This window comes from Salvelinus alpinus, chromosome 20 (genome assembly GCF_045679555.1).
Source record: "Salvelinus alpinus chromosome 20, SLU_Salpinus.1, whole genome shotgun sequence".
Taxonomy (NCBI): domain Eukaryota; kingdom Metazoa; phylum Chordata; class Actinopteri; order Salmoniformes; family Salmonidae; genus Salvelinus; species Salvelinus alpinus.
The window spans coordinates 18,539,104-18,565,234 of NC_092105.1; the positions used below are offsets into that span (position 1 = coordinate 18,539,104).

A 26,131-nucleotide genomic window follows, 5' to 3' on the forward strand; every position below is an offset into this window, starting at 1 on the left:
ATGTTGAGAACCAACTTTTCTGTGTGTTGTGTAACTGTCTGTATCAGATCCAGTGTGTGTGGGCATCTGTAAAAGTGCGAACAAATTATGATCAGTGTTATTTCCTGATAGTTGCTGGTTGAAAATACAATCTATACAGGACCATCTAATCAGCAGGTTTACATGGGCAGGAGTTTCAGCTTTCCATGGTAACTTCACCATGAGGTAAAATGGTTAAAGCTGCAATATGTAACTTTTTGGGCGACCCTAAAACATATTCACATAGAAATGTGAGTTATAGATCTGTCATTCTCATTGAAAGCAACTCTAAGAAGCGATAGATTTGTTCTATGGGCGCTATGTCTATGCTCCCATTCTTTTTTTTTTGCATCTCTTACATTCGGTTTTGTACACCAGCTTCAAACAGCTGAAAATATTTTTGGTTAGTGAAAATATATTTCACAGCAGTTTATATGGTACAATGATTCTCTACACTATACTTGCTTGTTTTGTCACACAAACTAAAATTAGGCGAACTATTAGAATTGTAGCAACCAGAAAATGGGAGCTATTTCTGCATATTGCAGACCACTCCCAACATTCATGCTTAAGAAAAAAATGGTGTTTTTAAAAATCTATTTTTGCACATTTTTATGGAAGTCTATTGCAGTAAGGTATTTGATTGTTACCCAGAAATTATTTTATGGGCCTCTAAAAAACAAACATACAAACTGACAAGTACAAGAATCAATATGATTGTGATGCATGACCCACTCTGCCTAGGACTTCTAACTGCTGTAGTATGCAGTGATGGAAGAGAGTAATATCTCCATTCTAATCATCCTGGTTTCAATGCTTCACAGCTTAAAGTCCAATCAGGTGTTCAGGTTCCAGTACTAATGATTCCTACTTAGCAATGGCTATCATAAACACACACAAATAAAAAAAAAAAGATAATCAAGGACAATAACCACCCAAGCCACTACCTGTTCACCCCGCTTCCATCCAGAAGGCGAGGTCAGTACAGCTGCATCAAAGCTTTAACAGAGAGATTGAAAAACAGCTTCTATCTCAAGGCCATCAGATTGTTCAACAGCCATCACTAGCACAGATAGGTGGCTGCCTAACTACAGACTTGATATCATTGGCCACTTTAATAAATGGAACACTAGTCACTTTAAATAATGCCACTTTAAGAATGTTTACATATCTTGCATTACTCATCTCATATGTATATCATGTATCCTTTACTATCTTGGGTTCAGGTAGTAAGCTTCATGGGAGTCATGGGTTCAGGTAGTAAGCTTGAGCGACAATTTGGTTTAAGTAGTAAATTGGGTTTAAGTGACAGAAGGGTCTTTGTTGGGATGGGAAGGACTGTCCCATAGGGGGAGGGAAAAGGGGTGGGGGTGTAAAGAGACAGTGGGGGGCAGAGTCATATATATATACTGTATATATAGAGAGAGAGAGTTGGGCCAATCCGCATTGTCTGAACGAAAGCGGCAATTTCTCTTCCATAGCCGTTGCTAAGTGAATATTGACGCTTCCACGTTGTGCTGGTAGTTTTCTAAACCTATGAAGATGTCCAGTGAAAGCAGATATGCAACTTGTTGACGCCACAACACAGTACTGCCTTGGATTCCCATAATTATCCCAAATGCTGATCAATAAAAATGTCTGTTAAACACAAAACACTGCTCTGTTGTGATTGTTTACAGCAAGAATGAAGGCGCTAACATGACAGCCGTTCTAAAACCTGGCCCCCCTCTCTATATGATTCTGGTTGGGGGTAGGGTTTTTTTGGGGGGTGAGGGCGTTGTTGAGCTGTTGTACTACTGGCAGGTGTGGCCTGCCTCCTGCTGCTGCAGCACCATCTCATCTATGCGTCCCTGCCATGTGTCAATGGTGGTGAAGATCTGGGCTGAGGTGATGGGGTACGTGTAGCGCTCCCTGTCCATCCCCTGCTTGTCAATCATCATCATGTTGAAGTTATTATGGGAGATCTGGAGCAGTAACCTAGACAACAGACATCAACACTTCCATCAGGTCAAGGCTGAACACACAATGGTCAGTCTGAAGAATGCTGTGAAAATTAGTTGTAGGTTTGTTATGAATGATGATGGTGTGTGTATGTGTATGTGTGCGCACCTGAGTTGTAGGGCCAGCCCTGGAGGGATAAGTCTGTGGTGGATACGGCCGATCTGTGCTGGGTAAATCCCCACCAGCTCAATCACTGTCACATGCCTGAGGTCCAGACCACACTGGGCATGCTGGAACATGCATGCACAAAAGCACAGAACACACACACACACACACACACACACACACACACACACACACACACACACACACACACACACACACACACACACACACACACACACACACACACACACACACACACACACACACACACACACACACACACACACACACACACACACACACACACACACACACACACACACACACACACACACACACACACACACACACACACACACACACACACACACACACACACACACACACATTAATATCGTAAACACACAAATAACATTGTACACACACTAGCACAGAACATGAAAATGCACTCACATAGACATTTCACTGAATCTATCACATGGACAGTTAAGGGCGAGGTTGGAATGACTCACAGCATATGACAAGAGGCACGTCTTTCGTGACACTTTTAAAGGTCAGGCCTTTTAAAGGCCGCTGCCCTTTAATAGCTTTTTATGGCAGAGAATCCTCCAAACAGCCTGAATTTACAGAGAGCACTGGCCTTTTTTACTCTGCGCCATGACATTTTCTGTTTAGCAGGAACTGTGGCACTACACACCCCATCAGCACAACCACTTCAAACACACACGTTCTGCTGCGGCACTCAATAAGCAGAATTTTACCTACTCTCCCACCCAGTCTCCCCTCCCTCCCTCCCTCCCTCCCTCCCTCCCTCCCTCCCTCCCTCCCTCTCCCTCCTCCTTCCCTCTCTCCCTTCCTCTCCATCTATCCCTCCATCCCTCCCTCTATCCCTCCATCCCTCTCTCCCTCACTTGTAGGTCAGTCATCTGGAACCTGTAGTAATGATTGGCAGCAGTGGGAGCAGAGATGATGAGGAGGCGTCGTTTCTCATAGAACTGGTCCAGCAGACCTGAGGCCGTACGCACCCCCACGTTGATGTTCATAGCTGTGACATGACATAATAAAACACTATATACCATTGCATCATATCACGTCATCATATTTTATGAACGTAAATTATGTTATTTTTTGAAACAGTTGAATTGCAATTGCCAATAAAAAAATATATATATTTATTTCATTGCTGTTTTACTCTGTACTGGTCTTGTTGCTAGAAACATTGTTAGCCAATTACCCAGAGTGTATAAGAAGTGCTATGTGGAGTGTCACTATATTACACAATACAATAGAAGTATAATACACCTATATTAGACATTATAAACTGGGTGGTTCAAGTCGTGAATGCTGATTGGCTGACAGCCGTGGTATATTTAAGCAATAAGGCATGAGGGGGTGTGGTATATGGTAACCAGTTTCTGATAACAACAAGGCACCTCAGGGGTTTGTGATATATGGCCAATATACCACGGCTAAGGGCTGTATACAGGCACTCCGTGTTGCGTCGTGCTTAAGAACAGCCCTTAGCCGTGGTACATTGGCCATATATCACAAACCCCTGAGGTGCCTTATTGCTATTATAAACTGGTTACCAATGTAATTAGAGCAATAAAAATAACTGTTTTGTCCTACCCGTGGTATACAGTCTGATATAATACGGCTGTCAGCCAATCAGCAATCAGGGCTTGAACCACCCAGTATATTACAGGCCATATACCACGGGTATGACAAAACATAATTTTTTTTACTGCTCTAATTATGTTGGTAACCAGTTTATAACAGCAATAAGGCACCTCGGGGGTTTGTGGTATATGGCCAATATACCACGGCTAAGGGCTGTATCCAGGCACTCCGCGTTGCATCGTGCGTAAGAACAGCCCTTAGCCGTGGTATATTGGTCATATACCACACCCCCTTGGGCCTTATTGCTTAAATAACCCACATGAGTATGTGTGACAGACAGTGCTGGTCGATTTCAGAGCAGGCGGTATTGATCCTCTGGATCTCTGTGATCGATCGACAGCCCACCCTGGCCGAGGGAGACATGCCCATTTTCACCTCCAGTGAACCCCTCAGCACCCCTAACCACCGCTTCACTACTGCTAAACACAACATGGTGGATGTGTCATGTACGTTTGTGTGGTGTGTGTGTGTGTGTGTGTGTGTATATGTGTGCACAGACACGTACCTGCACAGTTGGTTTCCGTGCCAGACCAGGTGAGACCGTACTGGCACACCCTCGCAGCGCTGCCCTGCAGCTCATACCCTCCTGTACACTTGAACTCACAGGTTGCTCCATAGTTATTACCATCGCTATCACACTTCATAAAACCGTTGTCTGGGGGGGTCATGGGGCTGCAGCGACGCACTGGTGGCACAAAACAGATTCAGAAAGCCACTTTCACAGGAAAAATGTGTAAGTTATGTGATTGTTCCTTCAAATGTTGTCAGAACATTGCCCCAGTAAATTTCAAACTGGCCCTAATGTTGGGGGGTCACCTCGTACTCTGACAGAGAAGCGGCAGCTGCCCTTATTCCCTGTGCGGTCGTAGACGGTGTAGGACATCTTATGGAGACCCTCAGGGAAGTGTCCAGGAGGCTTCCCTTTCAATATAACACTGTAAAAAGCCTCAGTCAAATACTATACTGTGTCAATAGTGCTGAAGCCTAACTAAAGATTTACCCTACTATTACTGCTGCTACTACTACTAGTCATTTGGCAATTAAACCTTTTTTACTTCCTGAGAGTCAGATAAACTGATGGATACTATTGTTATATCTCTGCGTGCAGTTTGAAGGAAGTTGCTAACTTCCGCTATGTTGCGCAAACACTAGTTAGCAATGGCACATAAAACTATCTTCAGACTGCACGCAGGGCATACAAATGGCATCCATGAGCTTATCTGACTCTGGGTAAGTAGAACAAGGGCTTAATTGCAAAATCTCACAATATTCCTTTAATACTACATGTTAAAGGAAGGGGTTAAGGGTCAGGGGTCAGGGGTCAGAGGTCAGACTGACTCGGTGAGGATGCCGTCAGCCGTGTCCTTGCCCTCTGGTGTGTCCCAGGTTACCCTGGCTGTGAGCCTGCTCGGCTCTGCTGTCTTCTCCTTCAGGTTAGGACACTTTATTACTGGGCCGTCAACATCTACCAGAGGGGGGGGGGGGGGGGAGTAGAGAGAGGGGGAAGTAGAGGAGAAGAGGAGATGTCGGGAGACAGAGACAGGAGAGAAACAGGAAGAGAGAAAATTAAAAAGGAAAACTGTTATCCAGAGTGATCCCCCTGTTCTGTTCCGCGATGTTGTGTCCTGTCTATGTAACAGGGCTGAATCTAGACTAGAGAAGCTATTGTCACCGCAGACCAGGAGAATCAATGTCATTTCACTAGAGCAGAAAGCACTCTACTCCATCACAGCTATGTGTGTCAGTGTGTGTGGGGGTGTATGTGTGTGTGTGTGTTATACAACCTGTTCTTCTAAATCACTCAAAAAGTCCAAATCTGACTTTCTTGGATAAAAGAACATGCAATATGATGTATTGTCTTGAACGTCAGTGATAATTTTTGCGTCTCAGGCTTAGCCACAAACACACACACACACACACACACACACACACACACACACACACACACACACACACACACACAATTCAGCCATGCTTATAATTACATAAACACAGTCATTGAACATCTACTTTCCCTGTGAGATTGCTAGTTGTCTGCTGGGCGTAATTTGCTGGTGGGGATGAGGACGGAGGAATCTGAATCTCACCATATCCATCGTCAGTAATGAAGACAAGCTACAGTGAACAATGTCTCCACAACTGCATTAACAAATCACACACCACCTTAATTAAAATGTGTTAGCATACGAGATGCTACTCCAGTTGTTCTGAGACTGGGTCATAGTTCATAGTGTGTCATGCTTGAGCTAGCAGCACAGGCTTATGGTTACTCACCCTTACACTGTGTGTGTGTGTGTGTGTGTGTGTGTGTGTGTGTGTGTGTGTGTGTGTGTGTGTGTGTGTGTGTGTGTGTGTGTGTGTGTGTGTGTGTGTGTGTGTGTGTGTGTGTGTGTGTGTGTGTGTGTGTGTGTGTGTGTGTGTGTGTGTGTTTAACTTAGGTCTTAGATCTTCATTAAACTATATTACAGCCTCTTTCCCACAGAGCAGTAAGTCATTAAGTCACTCAGGATTCAGAGTGAATGTGATTTATCATTTAATTGATCCCATATTCTAGAGAGCAGCCTATATGCAGCTGTTAAACTGTGTGGGGGTTGGAATTAGGATGTGGCTAAATTCAATGTGCTTTTGACGTGGAAAACTCAATAATAATAACATAGCTACAAACACACACACACACCACAAACACACTGTACATCTGTAAATGCACGCACGCACGAACACACACACACACTCTCTGACTCACCCACACAGACGCTCTCTCCTGAGGTCCAGGTCTTGTGGTACTGGCAGGTGACAGTATTGGGCCCCTTCAGACTGTATCCAGGGGAGCAGAAGAACTCACAGCGGGAGTTAAGGTAGGAGCCGTCTGAACATGTATAGCCCCCGTTCGCAGGCATCTGCAGCTTAGGACACCGGATCTCTGACAGAGAAACAAAAATGAATAGTCCATACATGTCTGATTGTCAGGTAGATGGTCAGGTAGCTGGACACAAACCTCTATTTTTGGTGTAGAGGTGTGTGTCCAGTGATGTTGTGTCTCACCAGTAGTACAGGTGTGTGTGTGTGTGTGTGGTGGTCTCACCCCTGCAGGCGTAGTTCCCTGACCAGTGTTTGCTGGCCATACACACCACCTCTGCGTGTCCATGCTGCATCTCGTAACCCCTCTTACAGCGGATCATACAGCGCGATCCCATCACGTTACCATAGTATTCCCCGCCGGGACTCCGACAGCTCACATCGCCGTGCTTCACCTTGATGGGGGCGCACCAAGCGGCCCCTAAAAACAGGGGTGGGAAGGGAGTGAGAGGGAGAATTACTATGCATTCGGAAAGTATTCAGACCACTTGACTTCTTCCACATTTTGCTACGTTACAGCCTTATTCTAAAATGGATTAAATAAATGTTTTTCCTCATTAATCTACACACAATACCCCATGATGACAAAGCGAAACAGGTTTTAGACATTTTTGCACATTTATAAAAAGAAATTCAAACAGAAATACTTTATTGACATAGGTATTCAGACCCTTTGCTATGAGACTCGAAATTGAGCTCAGGTGCATCCTGTTTCCATTGATCATCCTTGAGATGTTTCTACAATTGATTGGAGTCCACCTGTGGTAAATTCAATTGATTGGAAATGATTTGAAAAGGCACACACCTGACTATATAAGGTCCCACAGTGGACAGTGCATGTCAGAGCAAAAACCAAGCCATGAGGTTGAAGGAATTGTCCGAAGAGCTCCGAGACAGGATTGTGTTGAGGCATATTTCTGAGAAAAGGGTCCCAAAAAAGTTCTGCAGCATTGAAGGTCCCCAAGAACACAGTGGCCTCCATCATTCTTAAATAGAAGAAGTTTGGAACCACCAAGACTCTTCCTAGAGCTGGCAAGCCCGGCCAGACTAAGCAATCGGGGGGAAAGGGCCTTGGTCGGAGAGGTGACCAAGAACCCAATGGTCACTCTGACAGAGCACCAGAGTTCCTCTGTGGAGATGGGAGAATCTTCCAGAAGGACATCAATCTCTGTGGCACTCCACCAATCAAGCCTTTATGGTAGAGTGGCCAGACAGAAGCCACTCCTCAGTAAAAGGCACATGACAGCCTCAGCCTGCTTGAAGTTTGCCAAAAGGCACCTAAAGGACTCAGACCATGAGAAACAAGATTCTCTGGTCTGATGAAACCAAGATTTAACTATTTCGCCTGAATACCAAGCGTCACGTCTGGAGGAAACCTGGCACCATCCCTATGGTGAAGCATGGTGGTGGCAGCATCATGCTGCGGTGACTAGTCAGGATCGAGGGAAGGACCTCAGGCTGGGGCGAAGGTTCAACTTCCAACAGGATAATGACCCTAAACACACAGCCAACACAAAGCAGGAGTGGCTTCAGGACAAGTCTCTGAATGTCCTTGAGTGGCCCAGCCAGAGCCTGGACTTGAACCCAATCGAACATCTCTGGAGAGGCCTGAAAATAGCTGTGCATTGACGCTCCCCATCCAACCTGACAGACCCAATATAATAATAATAATAATAAGACTTGAGGCTGTAATCGTTGCCAAAGGTGCTTCAACAAAGTAAAGCGTCTGAATACTTATGTAAATGTGATATTTCAGTTTTTTATTTTTAATACATTTGCAAAAATGTCTAAAAATCTGTTTTTACTTTGTTATTGTGGGGTATTGTGTGTAGAATGATGAGGGGAAAAAACTATTTAATCCAGTTTAGAATAAGGCTGAAACGTAACAAAATGTGGAAAAAGTCAAGCAGTCTGAATACTTTCCGAATGCACTGTATACCATTCATATAAAAGAGTGAAATAAAACCTACTGGTTCAGCTATCCATCCATAGAAAGTATAAATATTATTTTTGCATCAATGTAAATAAACTAGGGTTGTGTGGACATCCATGTTTTCTTACCTTACACACAGAGACTCTCTTAATTTTAGAGATAGCAGGCACTGACTTACCCATAGCAACATACATAACCTATACCCACTGACCACAGGACAGTGTTTACAGCATAGACTAGAGAGGTAAAAGCTGCAGTGCTAGTGTTCACCCACCAATCAATACAGGTAGATACCACAGACACCACAGGTAGATAGACAGATACAATGGGTTTGTCACTTACCATAGTCCACACTGACATAATAAGAAATGTAGCCAGGAAGTGCCGCGGGGCCAAATGGATTACCAGGACGTGTAATAATCGTGAGGGATAAAGATTTGTCAGAAGAAAACTAAAGTTGCCTAATCTTTCCTCTGCCAGTTGGACCACTCTATCCATCCCTCAAACGCTTGTGTAAAGATTCCTTTAGAGAATGTGAAGTTTGAGGGGACACCAGGTTCGTATTCCAGGGAAATAAAATCTGCAGTGCATTTCCCGCTGGCTCGGAACACACACACACACACACACACACACGTCCTTGTACGCACACATACACACTCTCAAACACACACTCTCTCAAACACACACTAGCCCAGGCTAATCTCCAGCTGGACAGGAGCTGGTGTGTGTTTGTGTTGGCTATATCTCCTGAGTAAGAGAACACAAAACTATATTTGCATCTCTACAGAGGAGAAAGAGTTTGGTTTGGCCTAGAGGGTAAGGTTCCATGTCCAACTGACCTCAATGAGAAGCTGGAAGTTAGTTTGACATAATTGTGTCAGTTTGTAAAACACAGTGAACGGATGCAGAATATCGGCATCTTGTGGAAAGAAAATGAACCCAAGTGAAGACATCACATTGCTCGGCTATTCCCCCATGTTTTTAAAAAGTAAAAAGTTATTGCTTTGCGTTTCAGAGACTTACGTCAACCCTAAACTCTCCTGCATGTTGAAAGCGAGTGTCTGAGAGTGTGGAAAAGTGTGAGAGCATGTGGCAGCAGAGCTTGATCAAAGCATTCACCTCCATTTCTACGAGCATACGTGTCTTCATCATCTCCATAGACATAGTAGGCCGACCCTGGGAAAAGGGAGAAGAAAGCAGCTAGTCACCAGGCAAGGAGAGAGCAAGGCTGTGTTCAGGATGAGAGTAGGGCTGCATTCAAAGGGTTTAGCAACGTTTCAAAACATGACGTAGGCCTCATCTTTGAGCAAGAGTTTGGGTTGGATTTTACTGGTGTTTTGCAAGAGGGAATTATTAAATCAAGGCTATCACTGTTGGAAAACATTGCTGAGCTATTCCTCCAAAGAGAACCCCAGAGGTTGGACCATACGAGAGATCTCTTGAAAAGGGCTGACAGGTAGCCTTGTGGTTAGAGTGTTGGGCCAGTAACTGAAAGGTTGCTGGATCGAATCCCTGAGCTGACAAGGTAAAAATCTGTTGTTCTGCCCCTGAACAAGGCAGTTAACCCACTCTTCCCTGGTAGGCTGTTGTAAATAAGAATTTGTTCTTAATAACTGACTTGCCTAGTTAAATAAAGGTTACACAACACACACACAGAGAAGATAAACCCCATGGGTGCCTTTCTCCCCAGCAGGTTTCTTCTTGGTGAAACTTTGCTCTAAAACCAGTGGTGCAATAGCCACCTCACACTGGGTTCACATTCAGTAAGCATGAATGTGACCCAGTGTGTTGTTGTGCGGTCACCAACATACTTACTGTGATATTGGTTTCCTCTTCTTCTTGGTCACTGATATGAGAGAGATAGAAAGATGACAGCAAAGAATGGCCTTCAATTGCTTTTACCTGTCAAGTTCTTTGATAATAGTTGTCAAAAGGAAAGAAGATAAGAGTATTGGGACATCACTTGTCAAGCAGACAATGCTTCGCTGTCACAGCAAAATTACTGCATGATCCAGAACTTTCTGCTTCAAAATTATACATAACCATTCAATGGAAAATAAAGGAAGAGTGACATGAGGGAGAGAGAATGGGTGATAGAAGAGTGAGGAGATGGGGGAGAGAGAATGGGTGATAGAAGAGTGAGGAGATGGGGGAGAGAGAATGGGTGATAGAAGAGTGAGGAGATGGGGGAGAGAGAATGGGTGATAGAAGAGTGAGGAGATGGGGGGAGAGAGAATGGGTAAGGGGAGTGACCAGCTGAGGACGTCATGGACCCCAGCCCAGTATGAATCTGTCCCCTGTTCTGAATCCTTGAGGGACATAACAGACAGAGAAGAGTTTCACTCCTGCTACAGCCACAAGTTCTCCGCCCTATGGGTGTACACGTCAGCCACATGTCCATCAATGGCTGTCTGATATTCTAATTACATTCTGTCACTGAGACGTGAGTGTCGGACTTTCCTCTCCTCAACGTGGCTTTTCTGTCAAACGAACACGACCACCTGTCTGGAACAGAAATCACAAGGGTTTGATGTTCCTCAAGGGGGAATTCTTTCACCGCTGCGGTCTGAGGAGAAGCTAGATGACTGCTGCAGTGCACCCTTCTTTACTTTGTGCCTCCAGCTCTGTCAACACACACACACACACACACACACACACACACACACACACACACACACACACACACACACACACACACACACACACACACACACACACACACACACACACACACACACACACACACACACACACACACACACTCTGCAGTTTTAGCAGTCAGATCACACTGCTATTGAGGACATCCTCACACAGACTTTGATCCGATTTAGCTGGCTGAGGGGAAATCTCAAGCTTGCAGACAATTCACTGCCTACAGTGAGGTTGTATAATATGACCTTACATAGTACAAGCACCCCACACCATGGAGATACACATCTCTACTGGGCTTGGTTATGGAGCCATAACAACAGATAATAGAGTCAAGCTAACACAAACATAGGCCTTCATTTCTGTCTCTACCGAGACTGTTCTACAGATTGCTATCCTGCTTCAATAATGAAAGTTCTGTTCGGAAAACCTAATTTCCTAGTTTTGTTTTTCCGTAATAAATAGACTCCTACATGGGCCTTACTGACATACACCATACCAGCAGAGAGCCAGCACAGAGCCTATGGCAGGGGATATTTCCCCAGATACAGAGCTCCACATGCACATCCTTAGAGACAGCCAGGTAGACTGACACTCACATCCCATCCAGGGAACTGCAGCAGAGGGCCTAACACATTATTATAGACTGTCAATCTCTCTCTCTCTCCCTCCCGAAGGGATCTCACAATATCTTACAATAAAGCTGACTCCAGAACAGCCAGGAGTAAAATAACACTTTGATTGACTTGAAGCTATCTCATCCACATCATCAACACGAGCCAGCCTTGAATGCAAGCTGATATGCTGAAAGGTTGACAGTATAAAGGTTCCTTCTATTACTTATTTCCCATTTGGTTAACATCAGTGAGTGAATACAGGCTAGATCCTGATCATACAAGATCAAATAAAGAGACAACTTACATCCACTCCAAATGGTATGTCTCTCAGATAGCATCCCGACCTTAGCGCTCTCTTTCTTTCTCTCTCTCTCCTCTCTTATTTTTTCTTCTTCTCTCACAGTGAAAACGGCTCTTCAGAGAGTGGAAAGACGTCAGAGAGAACAGAGTGTTGATACAATAGAGAGAGAGAGAGAGAGAGAGAGAGAGAGAGAGAGAGAGAGAGAGAGAGAGAGAGAGAGAGAGAGAGAGAGAGAGAGGCTCTCCTGTCAAGCTCAGAGAACAACAGGACCATACGGAACACAAACGGAGGTTCCAATCAGATCAATAATGTAGAAACATGCCAGGAGGGAAACTGAATAGATAGTACAGACAGACTCTGTTGTTTTATCTGGGAACAAGGCAACAGTAAACACAGGCCAATTAGTAACAATTATTCAAATGTATGTTGTGTGGATTAATGAGAGAGAAAAAACATATATACTGTATATGCTTGTTCAATGTTTGGTGGGGGACAAACAGTCCCTCACTGTAGCTCAAATGGGACAAGAGACACCAAAAGTATGTGGACACGTGCTCGTCGAACATCTCATTTGGCATTAATATGGAGTTGGTCCCCCCTTTGCTGCTATAACAGCCTCCACTCTTCTGGTAAGGCTTTCCACTAGATGTTGGAACATTGCTGCGGGGACTTGCTTACATTCAGCCACAAGAGCATTAGTGATGTCAGGCATTGATGTTGGGTGACTAGGCCTGGCTCGCAGTCAGCTTTCCAATTCATTCCAAAGGTGTTTCGATGGGGTTGAGGTCAGGGCTCTGTGCAGGCCACTCAAGTTCTTCAACACCGATCTCAACAAACCATTTACGTATGGACCTCGCTCTGTCATTGTCATTCTGAAACAGGAAAGGGCCTTCCCCAAACTGTTGCCACAAAGTTGGAAGCACTGAATCAACTAGAAAGTAATTGTATGCTGTAGAGTTAAGATTTCCCTTCCCTGAAACTAAAGAAAACATCCCCAGACCATCCACCAAACTTTAGTTGGCACTATGCATTCGGGCAGGTAGCGTTCTCCTGGCATCCGCCAAACCCAGATTCTGGGACTGCCAGATGGTGAAGCGTGATTCATCACTCCAGAGAACGAGTTTCCACTGCTCCAGAGTCGAATGGTGGTGAGCTTTACACCACTCCAGCAGACGCTTGGCATTGCGCATGGTGATCTTAGGCTTGTGTGCGGCTGCTCGGCTATGGAAAACCATTTCAGGAAGCTCCCGACGAACAGTTATTGTGCTGACGTTGCTTCCAGGGGCAGTTTGGAACTCGGGAAGTGATGCAACCGAGGACAGATTATTTTTACGCGCTACGTGCTTCAGCACTTGGTGGTCCCGTTCTGTGAGCTTGTGTGGCCTACCACTTTGCAGCTGAGCCGTTGTTGCTCCTAGATGTTTACACTTCACAATAACAGCACTTACAGTTGATCAGGGCTATTGATGAACTGACTTGTTGGAAAGGTGCCATCCTATGACGGTGCCACATTGAAAGTCACTGAGCTCTTCAGTACGGGCCATTCCACTACCAATGTTTGTCTATAGAGATTGCATAGCTGTGTGCTCGATATTATACACCTGTCAGCAGCGGGTGTCCACTAATTTTAAGGGGTGGCCACATACTTGGAATTTCAGTTGATTACCATAGCAACCCCTTGGGTCAATCAGTGTGTCACGTTCTGACCCTAGTTCTTTTGTTATTTCTTTGTTTTAGTGTGGTCAGGGCGTGAGTTGTCTATGTTAGTTTTTCTATGATTTTCTATTTCTGTGTTTGGCCTGATATGGTTCTCAATCAGTGGCAGCTGTCAATCGTTGTCCCTGATTGAGAACCATATTTAGGTATCCTGTTTTCTATTGTGTTTTGTGGGTGGTTATTTTAAGTCTTTGTGTGTCTGCACCAGATAGAACTGTTTCGGTTGTTTCTTTGTTGTTTGGTTATTCAGTGTTCAGTTTTGATTATTATTAAATATCATGAACACTTACCACTCTGCACGTTGGTCCTCACCTTCTTCCACCGACGACAGCCGTTACACAGTGTAAATGTCATATCTCTATGGCAAGACGCATCATTCAATCAAGTTTTGTCAAAATCGGGTCAGTGGTGTCTGAGGTATCGCGTTTGATTAACGTACGTACTATCATACATACAAACGGACGGAAACAGATCCATAACCGCCCCCCCAATCAGAAACACATAGACTGAAGACAGCGGAAGGGTTCTACCATCTCTTTCTCTCTGCCTATGTGCACATGTTCCTCAACCAGTGGCGTGTATTCATGGATGCTAAGAGAAACCAGGCTTCCCCAGTAAAATTTACCAAGAAAAAAACATTCAAAATATGGGGTTTCAGAAATATCTTTCAATTCGCAAGAGGCTGAATATATCTCAATGGAGAAAGCATCCAAGCGAACAAAATTGCGCCCCTCTGTGTCAGTATGTGTAGCGTATCTGATGCTGTCTGATCAAAATGAGTATGACATTGTTGCCGCCTGTAGCATTGAATGCAAGGGAAGCCAGCGAGCATTTGGCCTCCCTTGATAAAAAAGTATAAAATAATAGTCAATCAACTTTGAGCTAAACTGAGTGAGCTCAGCTTTGAAAAAAAGTGTCAAGGAAAGTGCTTCACACCAATCACATCACATCAAAAGCCAAAGGTGGAATTGGAATTGAAAAATGTAATTGTTGCATCATCTCGTTGTGTCGTTGTCCTCGGGTGGCTAGCTAGTTAGCTAAAATTGTCCCTTTCCTAAATTAGTCCTGGATGGAGATAGGGATTTGGTGTTATGCTGGTGAATGAGGACCCAAAAGCGACGTAATAGTAACAGAGTCTTTATTCCAGTATTAAACAAATAATGATTCTCCTGGAATTATCAATGGTCAATCCAAAACAGGAAACTGAAATCCTCTCGTCAATAGAGAGGAACGACTGGAGACGCGACCACAGACTGCAGGTCGCTTCAGGAAGGCACTGGCCGTAGCTGACATAGACACCTGCTCACACGCAGCATCTGAAGAAGGCAAAGAACACGACAGGGCGGAACAAGGACACAGGAACAGCAAACATCAAACAAGAATCCGACCAGGCAGAAGCGGAAAACAGAGGGAGAAATAGGGACTCTAATCAGAGGGCAAAATAGGGGACAGGTGTGAAAGAGTAAATGAGGTCGTTAGGAGAATGAGAAACAGCTGGGAGCAGGAACGGAACGATAGAGAGAGAGAGCGGGAGAGGGAGAGAGGCAGGAGGAGAGAGAGAGAGAGAAAGAGGGAAAGAACCTAATAAGACCAGCAGAGGGAAGCACAGGGACAAGACATGATCAAAGACAAAACATGACATTTGGACTTGTGGTTTTACTTAATTCTCTGTACTGGCCAATGATTATAACGGCGATTCTGAACCAACCATAAATTCATACATTGTGCCTCTGGCCTGACAGGATGGAAGTTCAACATGTAGCTAGTAGGCTGATGTTAATTAGTTGGGTCATCGTTACCAATAAAAGGAAGTTAGGCTAGTAAGCTAGAACTTTAGCCAGGTAGCCTAGGACAACAAAAACTAAAAGCGTGTACTGTAGGACAGAGTCACAGAACGTTTAGGCAACATGAAAGAGAGGAGGATGGCATTGGCATTTTTCCACATGTAGGGTGAGTCAACATGTTTTTTTTTTCTACTTTAATGCACGCACACACGCACGCACGCACGCACACACACACACACACACACACACACACACACACACACACACACACACACACACACACACACACACACACACACACACACACACACACACACACACACACACACACACACACACACACACAGAAAATGGAAAAGCATATGTTGATTGGACTAAATCGTTATTGGTATCTTTTAGATGTATCTTTAAGGTGATTAGATGATGTAGAAATGTTGAAGTTGAAATGATGCTGGAATAGTTGAAGCAGCTTTTGTTTTCTTTGCGACTTGTGGTAACTCTCTGTGGTTCTAAATCAATAGTTGTTTAGTATTCAGAAAATGTTGGAAACATGTAGGTCATGTAATAGGTCATGTAACTGTTTGTTCCATGCAATATGTTTTGTGGACTTCACCGGACTTCATGTTGCTCTGGTTTTGTGATGAAACAAATGTGTGGTTGAATTTATCATGCCACTGTGTCTTCTTATTGTCTCAGCGTTAGGCCTATACAGTGCCTTCAGAAAGTATTCAGACTCTTTGACTTTTTCCACATTTTGTTAGGTTACAGCCTAATTCTAAAAATAAATAAAAATTCTACACACAATCTACACACAATACCCCCATAATGAGAATGCAAAAACATGATTTTTGACATTTTGACTAATTTATATATATTAAAAAAACATGGGTATGACGCTACAAGCTTGGCACACCTGTATTTGGGGAGTTTCTCCCATTCTTCTCTGCAGATCCTCTCAAGCTCGGCCAGGTTGGATGTGGAGCGTTGCGCACAGCTATATAATAAGGTAATAAGGTATTTCTGTTTTTAATACATTTGCAAAAATGTCTAAAACCTGTTTTTGCTTAGTCGTTATGGGGTATTGTGTGTAGATTTCGGAGTATTTTTAATTATTTAATTTAATCCATTTTAGAATAAGGCTGTAATGTAACAAAATGGGGAAAAAGTCAAGGGGTCTGAATACTTTCTCGAAGGCACTGTATATCATGGTCACAAGGCATATGAACTAACAGGTTAAAGAACAAACTATGCAATTATCACAACACAAAATCGAGGTTGTAATATGGATTTTCCCCCCTGGCTTGACTTCCCTGGTGGTTTTACACACACCGCTACTGTCCTCAATCAACCCCTCTCTATCTCCTTCTCTTTCTCTCTCTAACATCACATGCTCACCGACACCTTTCTTATTGCATCAATCACTCACTCTCTCACTGTCATGCACTCTCTTTCTCTCTCTCTTTCATCATGCACAATGTGAAGAGCAATACTTCTGCTATTTCAGTAGTATTAAAGGCGTTGCATGGTCAATCTCAATTGGCTGTACAGCATTTACGGTGATAAGGCCTCTGCAAAAGTCAGGGCATTCATACTTCTTGCGCTGAGCAGTTGAGCTGAGCTGTTGTGAAGGATGTTGTCGAGGAAGTGAGTTTGTGTTTATATAGGACCTCCCGCCCCCACCTACCGTCAACCAATCATGTCAATGCTGAGCTATACGGAGTCCTCCACATCGTTACAAAATTTGGGAGACACACGGTGATGCGATACAGATATCTATTTGGCCTCTGAATGCCCCCAGAGGCTCCACAATTGCGTTACACCCTCCACATGGATCAAGCATCAAGCATAAATTGGCTTTCAGTAAACTGTCCGGCTTAGAGATTTCCCTGGGTTACATCACACTTTGTTATAACTAGTTATTGGGGGAAAATCGACACAGTTACATATCGCAATATTATTCTGTATGATATTATTTGATACTTTGACTCCAAGTATCGATTAGTATATAATTATTTTTTGCTAGTTAGTGTTAGGTAGTGCTATTTGTTTCTCTTGTCGTGATGTGTGTTTTGTCCTATATATATATATTTTTTTAATCCCAGCCCCGTCCCGCAGGAGGCCTTTTGCCTTTTGGTAGGCCATCATTGTAAATAATAATTTGTTCTTAACTGACTTGCCTAGTTAAATAAAGGTTAAATAAAAAATAAAAAAATGTTTGGAACATCAAATCGCAATAAATCACAGTATTGAATCGCAATACATCTAGAATCTTAAGAATCGCGATACATATTGTATCGGCACCTAAGAGACCCAAACATCAAACACTTCCCTTGCCAGTTGCCACCCACCTTCATATAATGCCCAGGAGGTAACATCAACACTCAGCCTGTCTCTCAGTATAGACACCTCAATGTACTGTACACTACCATAGGAAAGAGAGGCTGACAAATAAAGACTAGAAAAACCCAAACCATCCCTCCTCCTCTTCTCAACCCCCTTTAACACACACATATGCTGCCACATAAACAAAGAGTCTAACTAACAACCCCTAAACCAACACCCTTGTTAAATCAACGCCCCATTAACACCACACACACACCAGTGACATCAGTTTCAGCTATCTGAGTCCGTTTGACTAGCTGTGTTTACCCTGTCAGTGTAAATCTACAGTAATTCCAGTGGCGCTTGTATGTACTTGTTCCAGCCTGTGGATCAGACAGAAGTGGTGAGCTGCGCCACCACTGAACAAGACATTTCAATCTCCAACACAACACCCTCACACACTCAATCTCTTTCTCTCTATTTGACAAACCGCTATCTTTGGTATGGGCATCCATTGCATATATACGCCGTGACACACATACACTAGAAATGGGGGCAGAAATAGATATGGTACATGTTGGGATGTTATTTTTGACGATATATCGTATCGTTTGGACAATATCACAATACTATTGTTGCGGTCGTTTGCTGTATCTGCACCAAAAGTCAAGTATATCTTCTTTTCAGCACTTTTATTTCCATGACTGATCAAAACTCGTTTTCTCATGGCCCTCCCTTGTCCCTCTGCAACAGACAGATGCTCTCTTGTCCTTCTGCAGCAGACATATGTTGAACAATATGTAGTGCTGAACGATTAGTACTTTTTGAGGTCGGTTCGGTTTCAGTTCGATTATTATAAAATAATCAGTTTTCATTTAGATTATTATATATATTTTTTTACATAAAATGCATTATGAATCAATGACATTAAAATTATTTTAGAGATTTTTAATGGAAAATCCAAATAAAAAAATAGTGAACATTCAATTGACCAAACATTGAACATATTCTAATGTCTCTGTCTGGTCCACATTGGGTAGACATCAACAAAAAAATTGGAAATTACTATGAAATATGTAAATATTTCAGTTGTGTATATTGCTTAGTTTTTATTTGATTACTTTATTATTTTTCATTCCTTAAAGTCATCATCTGATCTCTGTGTCACGGTTGTGTGTAGAGACGGACCAAGGCGCAGCGTGCTCTGAGTTCCACATCTTTATTTTTTTGTGAAATTTACAAAACAAAAGGAAACAAACAACGAACCGTAACATAAGAGGTGCTACATGCACTACCTCAAAAACAAGATCCCACAAAACACAGTGGGGAAATAGCTGCCTAAATATGATCCCCAATCAGAGACAAAGATTGGAGGCCTGATGCGTGGCACCGGACTGGTGACACGCACTTCAGGGCGACTGCGGGGAGGAGGCACAGGACATACTGGACTGGGGTGGCGCACTGGAGGGAGAGTGCGAGGAGCAGACACAGAACGTACCAGACTGGGGACACGCACTTCAGGGAAAGTGCGAGGAGGAGGCACAGGACGTACTGGGCTGTGGAGGCGCACTGGAGACCTGGTGCGTAGAACCGGCACACATGGTACTGGACAAATGACACGCTCCTTGGGACGAGTATGGGGAGCTGGCACAGGTGGCATCGGACGGCTAACACGCTCCTCAGGGCGAATGCTGTGCATACTACGCCAAACCAACAGCTCTCTTGCTTCACTCTCCTCCAATTTATCCAACAACTCCTCGATGGTCTCTAACTCACCCCTCCGTTCACTCTCCAACAAAAAATTTGGGGGCTGCTTCTTGAGCTTGCGGCGTGGCCGCGAAACCCGGCATTGTCGTTGTCCTTCCTTCACCGCTTGCGTCTGCTTCCACGGAAGGCTTTCGTCTCCTGCCATTATTTCTTCCCAAGTCCAGGATGTCCTTACCTCCTGGATATCCTCCCAGGCCCAGGATACCCTCTCCTCCTGTGCACGCTGCTTGGTCCGTGAGTGGTGGGATCTTCTGTCACGGTTGTGTGTAGAGATGGACCAAGGCGCAGCGTGCTCTGAGTTCCACATCTTTATTTTTTTGTGAAACTTACAAAACAAAAGAAAACAAACAACGAACCGTAACATAAGCGGTGCTACATGCACTAACTCAAAAACAAGATCCCACAAAACACAGTGGGGAAATGGCTGCCTAAATATGATCCCCAATCAGAGACAACGATATACAGCTGCCTCTGATCGGGGAACATACCAGGCCAACATAGACATACAATAATCTAGATAACCCACCCTAGTCACACCCCGACCTCACCAACATACAAAATAAAAGGCTCTCTATGGTCAGGGCGTGACTCTCTGCTCAGGCATTAGCAGCCAGACAACATTCTCTGTGCTTCCCACACTGTACTGTCTTAGTCAGAGCTGTTTGACACGCTGCAGAGCTGTCTGACAAAATCATTTTACTACTTCTTTAATAAGATAAGGCACACTTTCACAAACTGTCTCTATCCCTCTCTCTCGTTGTTGTGTTGTGTATATTCCTCTGTCATGCGGTCTATGCGGTCTGTGTGTATCTAACCTAACGTAAAAGTGTATCCATCTCCATCCTAGACGGAAAAAACAGGTGCAATGGATTATGGTCATTGTAGTTAATTACCACGTTTCTGTGTCGAACAAGGTTCGTAGAAAATAGTAAAAATAAAGAAAAACCCTAGAATGAGTAGGTGTTCTAAAACTTTTGACTGGTAGTGTATATGTATTTCCCAAAAAATATATGGGGGATTGAAAGTGATACAGACAATTACATTGATGGGAGCTAAAATCTATCTGCAATATTAAAGCTGATCTACCCCCTAAAAAAATTGTGCAAGGCAGTATTACATTTGTCACTGTCTGTCCATGTGTCACTGTCTATCACCTACATGTTTTATCTCACCTGTGTGCACCTACGTTGTAAACTTTCATTCATAGGCTAGGTTGTAGCAACCTCATGATGGGTATAGGGCAAATTCGAGTATCATATAGTAGCCTAAACCTATCGATGATACATTGAGCTGGGTGAATGGAATATGAATGACAGTCATCCAATATGCTGTAATAGAAATAAGGCCATGGTCATGGGAAAACAATCGTCCTCCGTCATGTTAAACAGCACCGATGTCACGCCCTGACCTTAGAGATCCTTTTTATGTCTCTATTTTGGTTGGTCAGGGCGTGAGTTGGGGTGGGCATTCTTGTTTTTGTTCTATGTTTTCTATTTCTATGTGTTTGGCCGGGTGTGGTTCTCAATCAGAGGCAGCTGTCTATCGTTGTCTCTGATTGAGAACCATACTTAGGTAGCCTTTTCCCACCTGTGTTTTGTGGGTAGTTGTTTTCTGTTTTGTGTTGCTGCACCTTACAGGACTGTTTTGTTTTCGTTTCACTCTCTTTGTTATTTTGTTTAGTGTTTCTGTTCTAATAAAAATAACATGAACACTTGCCACGCTGCGCTTTGGTCCGATGACTACTCTTCATCCGAAGACGAATATCGTTACAACCGACCACCACTGACATTGGTAATTAGTGGTTAACACCAAAAACACACCCCAAAAAAATTTACAAAAAATTAACACCAAAAAAATAAAATAAGTTGGTTAATCACTCAGCACTAACAATATGTTTGGAACATCTAATTGCAATAAAATCCCAGTCTCGAATCGCAATACATATAGATTTGTGAGAATAGCAATACATATGGTATTGGCACCTAAGTATCGTGATAATATCGTATCGCGAAGTCCCTGGCAATTCCCAGCCATAGTGTACACCCATGCACACAAACTCTTATCTGGTCCCATCCTGTCTTTGAACTTATCTCAGCTTCTCATTACTCCCCAGTAAATGTTTCACCGCAGGCTACTGTCCCTGCCCTGTTTGCACTTGTCTATCTGAAAGATGTGTGTGTGTGTGTCTGTGCGCCCTGCACGCATGGTGTATTCTTCCTAAGATGAAAGAACACTACATGGCATCACATCCATCAATCAGCATATAACAACAATAATGAGCTCCATCCCATCATGGCGTAGGGTCAGTAGTTAATCAGTGGTATGCTATGGACTGTTGACGGTTTGATTCCATCTGATACATGGTCCTCCTGTCACCCTCGTCTATATGGCAGCCCCCCGCACCTCTCTGATTCAGAGGGGATGGGTTAAATGCGGAAGACAGTTCAGTTGAATGCATTCAGTTGTACAACTGACTAGGTATCCCCGTTTCCTTTCCTTTACCCTCCGGAGACCCTGCAGTCTTACTCTTATCAAACAAAAACATCTAGCACGTTTCAGAGACTGACTGCACATATCTGAAGGGTTCTGTGTGCAGCGAGCTATGAAACATGAGGAGGGAGTCCGAGCAAATGCGCGCTTAGTCCGAACACAGGAGCCCTTGTGTGGCTTGTAACTGCCCCGACTTCCAGGAGCTATGGGCTCTGATTGTAGGGCACTGAAGCTCCAAATATTGTCACACTGGCCTGGAATGTATTTGGGAAATGTTGACTGGAGAGGTGGAATTATCTAGGCTACTGGATCTAGGAACTTCAACGTGATTCGCTTTTGTTGGGTGACAGAAATCACAGGCCGTTATAGGCTGACCACACCGCTCACGTTGCGTGCGTGAGCGTTGTAAAATAAATGTATAAATCTATGTTATTCAATTATTGCACCCACACTGCTCGCACGCGTCAACGAGCGTCTGCGTTGCCAAGGGCTAAAATAGAAGTCCTTTCTATTTCTTACGCAGATCGTGCTGAAAGTCCTGCCTCTCCCATCTCATTGGTTTATAGAAGAGGTACCCACGTGCCATCTCCTCATTGGTTATACCCACGTGGGTGATTGAAAGATGAACTGTGTTGCCGGTCGGTGTAGTAATACTATGAAAGTTTAGATGCCAATCACCATATAAGTTCAATATGAAAAAGCCTGGAAGGAGGAGACATGACTAGAAACGATTCGGTTGACCGTTTTATGTGTGGATTAATTGTCGGAGTAGAGGACCTTGTGCATTTCAGGTAAAATAACAACTCAATATTTATATCCCAGGACAAATTAGCTAGCAACAGCAAGCTAGCTAAATTGGACAAATTAGCTAGCAAGTGCAAGCTAACTAGCTAAATTGCCATAAATGTTTAATGCTTTTCGACCTGTTCCCAAATTAATGTAATTGGTTCAGAGTTTGTTTTGATATTTTAACCTGCGTGTCGTTTGGTGTAGGGGTACAAAATAAATGTATGCATGATGGCACACGCCCGCAGCCGGTTTGGGTTCCGTGTTACGCCTCGATCATACCGATAGTGACACACAAAATGTGACGCATCATCTGGATATGTATGCAACAAAAGTTCAACATTCAACTTCTGCTAACATTTCTGTCAAGCCGTCTACGAATACAATTTGAGCAAACATTTGATAAATCGAACGTAACCACCACACAGAGCGCACTGCAACTGCCTCTGCAAAGCAATGCTGCGAGGCAAACAGCGTTCCATTGAAAATGAATGTACTTCTGGTGTACCAAAATGCAACTGAAAAAGAAAAGGAGAGCCGCACTCTCTAGCTCAGATGCAATAATTGAATAACCTAATAACCAACGTTTCGACAGACAAGCTGTCTTCATCAGGGTACCAAAATACAACGACACTGTCGGTGTGATCGAGGCGTTAGGTCACGACACTGTCAGTGTGATCGAGGCGTTAGGTCAATACTCCTAGGCACGTTTTATTCACAGATCTCCTCTAAAATAATGGACTGTTCAACTCATTATGGATATTGTAAAATAGTTACTTTGCATGGCAAAAGACCTTGAAGGATTTCGAATAATAAATGTTTATATAACCTGAGGCACGAAGGTAAACAAAGTCACCGAGTAGAATGCTGGCTTTAGTGTTAATCTTAAAGCCCCGCTTTCACCCCAGCCTCAGCTCCCTCCACGTAAACAGAAATGTGGCTCACCAAACAATAGCAGTTGGATATAGCAGATAATTAATGCGCAATAAACTAACCAATCGCAACAACCGCTACCCAAGTCATTCAAATTCCAACGCAGTCATGTATGTAAAAACATTTAGTTTGTTTGAGAAATTAACAAACGAGTGTCCGCTTGGACACTCGTGGGTTAACTAAATCCCTCTGATCCGCGGGATGGAACATATATGCCATTCCTTACCTTCATAGTCTAAACTGAAGCAGAACTGGACATACACGAACAGAGACACTACCAGCCAGGTGTCCATATTCACGCACGGGACACCCTTCAACATCTTTGGAAAGTATAAGAACACTTCCATCGCATTCAAACTTTCCAAAGACCCGCCTACTGCTCCAGAAACGAGAGGATTTTCCTCCGTCCGAATGGATCCTAATCGAATCTGGCCTGAGCCTGAGCGTGCGGCCCGGGCGTCACAGCTGAGTGAAGCAACACTGAACTATAGCCCCTGCAACCCATTCAAACAAATAATTAGAAAATAAAACAAAGTGACTCAGAATAGCATTTAGGTCTAGTTGCCAGTGTTCCTGGGGCAGTAGCCTACATTCCCCAAGTTGAAAGAAAACTAAAAGCCCAACCTAATAAAAGCATCTCAAACACCTAAATGATACCTCAATGCTGGACATACAGTATACACAAACACACATACACCCCACTGGGCACAGACATCATTTCAACATCCATTTGGTTGAGTTGTCAACTAACGTGAATTCAACGTGAAATCAACACAAAAAATGCACCATGTCATTGGATTTAGGTGAAAAGTTGGGTGAAAAAAAAGAGGAAATTCCCTTAACTTAAGTTGATTACATTTTGCAAAACCAATCAGTTTCCCACGTTGATTCAACATCACATTGAATTGTTTTGTTGACATGACGTGGACACAATGTTGATTCAGACAGTTTTTGCCCAGTGAGGTATGGCCTTGGCTCCCTGACAGTTCTCTCTAGTGTTGTTAGGGGTGTCTCCACATAAAGGTGTTAAAGTGCTCCTTGTCTTCACAGGAAACAGGAGAACGGAGTGTGAGCCAAATAGAGCTTCTGTGCAGCCGCCTCTATAATAACATTAACACCCAACCAGGCTGAACTAGCCTGTGAAGCGCCCAATCAGCTCACAGAAGGCCACACCAGGCCAAAGCACCCATGTTACTCATGAGTGTGTGTTTGTGTGTGTGTGTGTGCGTGAGCATGTGTTTGTTTCCTCTACATGTACTGCAGAAATTGATGTTTTAGATTCCAGCAGTGGATCACGTCTTCTGCTGGCTCCAAGTGTCTTTCCAGACAATCATAGTACATTCATCCATAATTAGGGTATAATGACAGTATACTAACTCTACAGGTTAATCATACCCTATCACCTAGGAATAGAGACAGAACAATCCAATTTTACTGTCTATATACAGTGCCTTCGGAATGTATTCAGACCCTTTGACTTTTTCCACATTTTGTTACATTCCAGCCTTGTTCTAAAATGGATTAAATAAAAACATTTCCTCAGCAATCTACACACAACAAAATAAAATAAAACAAAATAAAAAACAGATACCTTATTTACATAAGTATTCAGACCCTTTGCTATGAGACTCGAAATTGAGCTCAGGTGCATCCTGTTTCCAATGATCATCCTTGAGATGTTTCTACAATTGATTGGAGTCCACCTGTGGTAAATTCAATTGATTGTACATGATTTGGAAAGGCACACACCTGTTTATATAAGGTCCCACAGTTGACAGTGCATGTCAGAGCAAAAACCAAACCATGACGTCAAAGGAATTGTCCGTAGAGCTCCGAGACAGGATTGTGTTGAGGCACAGATCTGGGGAAGGCTTCCAAAACATTTCTGCAGCATTGAAGGTCATCAAGAACACAGTGGCCTCCATCATTCTAAAATGTAAGAAGTTTTTCTAGAAGGACAACCATCTCTGCAGCACTCCACCAATCAGGCCTTTACGGAAGAGTGGCCAGACAGAAGCCACTCCTCAGTAAAAGGCACTCCTCAGTAAAAGGCACATGACAGCCCGCTTGGAGTTTGCCAAAAAGCACCTAAAGACTCTCAGGCCAAAATTCTCTGTTCTGATGAAACCAAGATTGAACTCTTTGGCCTGAATGCCAAGCGTCACATCTGGAG

The 26,131-nt window shown here is 43.6% G+C and overlaps 1 protein-coding gene across 2 annotated transcripts; it reads right to left on the bottom strand.

Annotated features, from left to right (window-relative positions):
* Positions 1-615: 615 nt before the first annotated feature.
* Positions 616-24,422, bottom strand: LOC139546415 (sushi-repeat-containing protein SRPX-like). 2 transcript variants are annotated; one of them, XM_071354777.1, is made up of 10 exons: positions 24,185-24,422; positions 9,713-9,769; positions 6,887-7,081; positions 6,548-6,724; positions 5,143-5,269; positions 4,621-4,739; positions 4,310-4,489; positions 3,036-3,169; positions 2,128-2,249; positions 616-1,995 (listed from the first exon to the last, which is right to left on the bottom strand). In XM_071354777.1, the coding sequence occupies exons 1-10, from the start codon at positions 24,303-24,305 to the stop codon at positions 1,812-1,814; spliced, it is 1,416 nt and encodes a 471-aa protein (XP_071210878.1). In that variant the 5' UTR covers positions 24,306-24,422; the 3' UTR covers positions 616-1,811. The 2 variants fall into 2 exon arrangements, with proteins under 2 accessions (XP_071210878.1, XP_071210879.1); XM_071354778.1 differs by lacking the exon at positions 9,713-9,769.
* Positions 24,423-26,131: the final 1,709 nt, after the last annotated feature.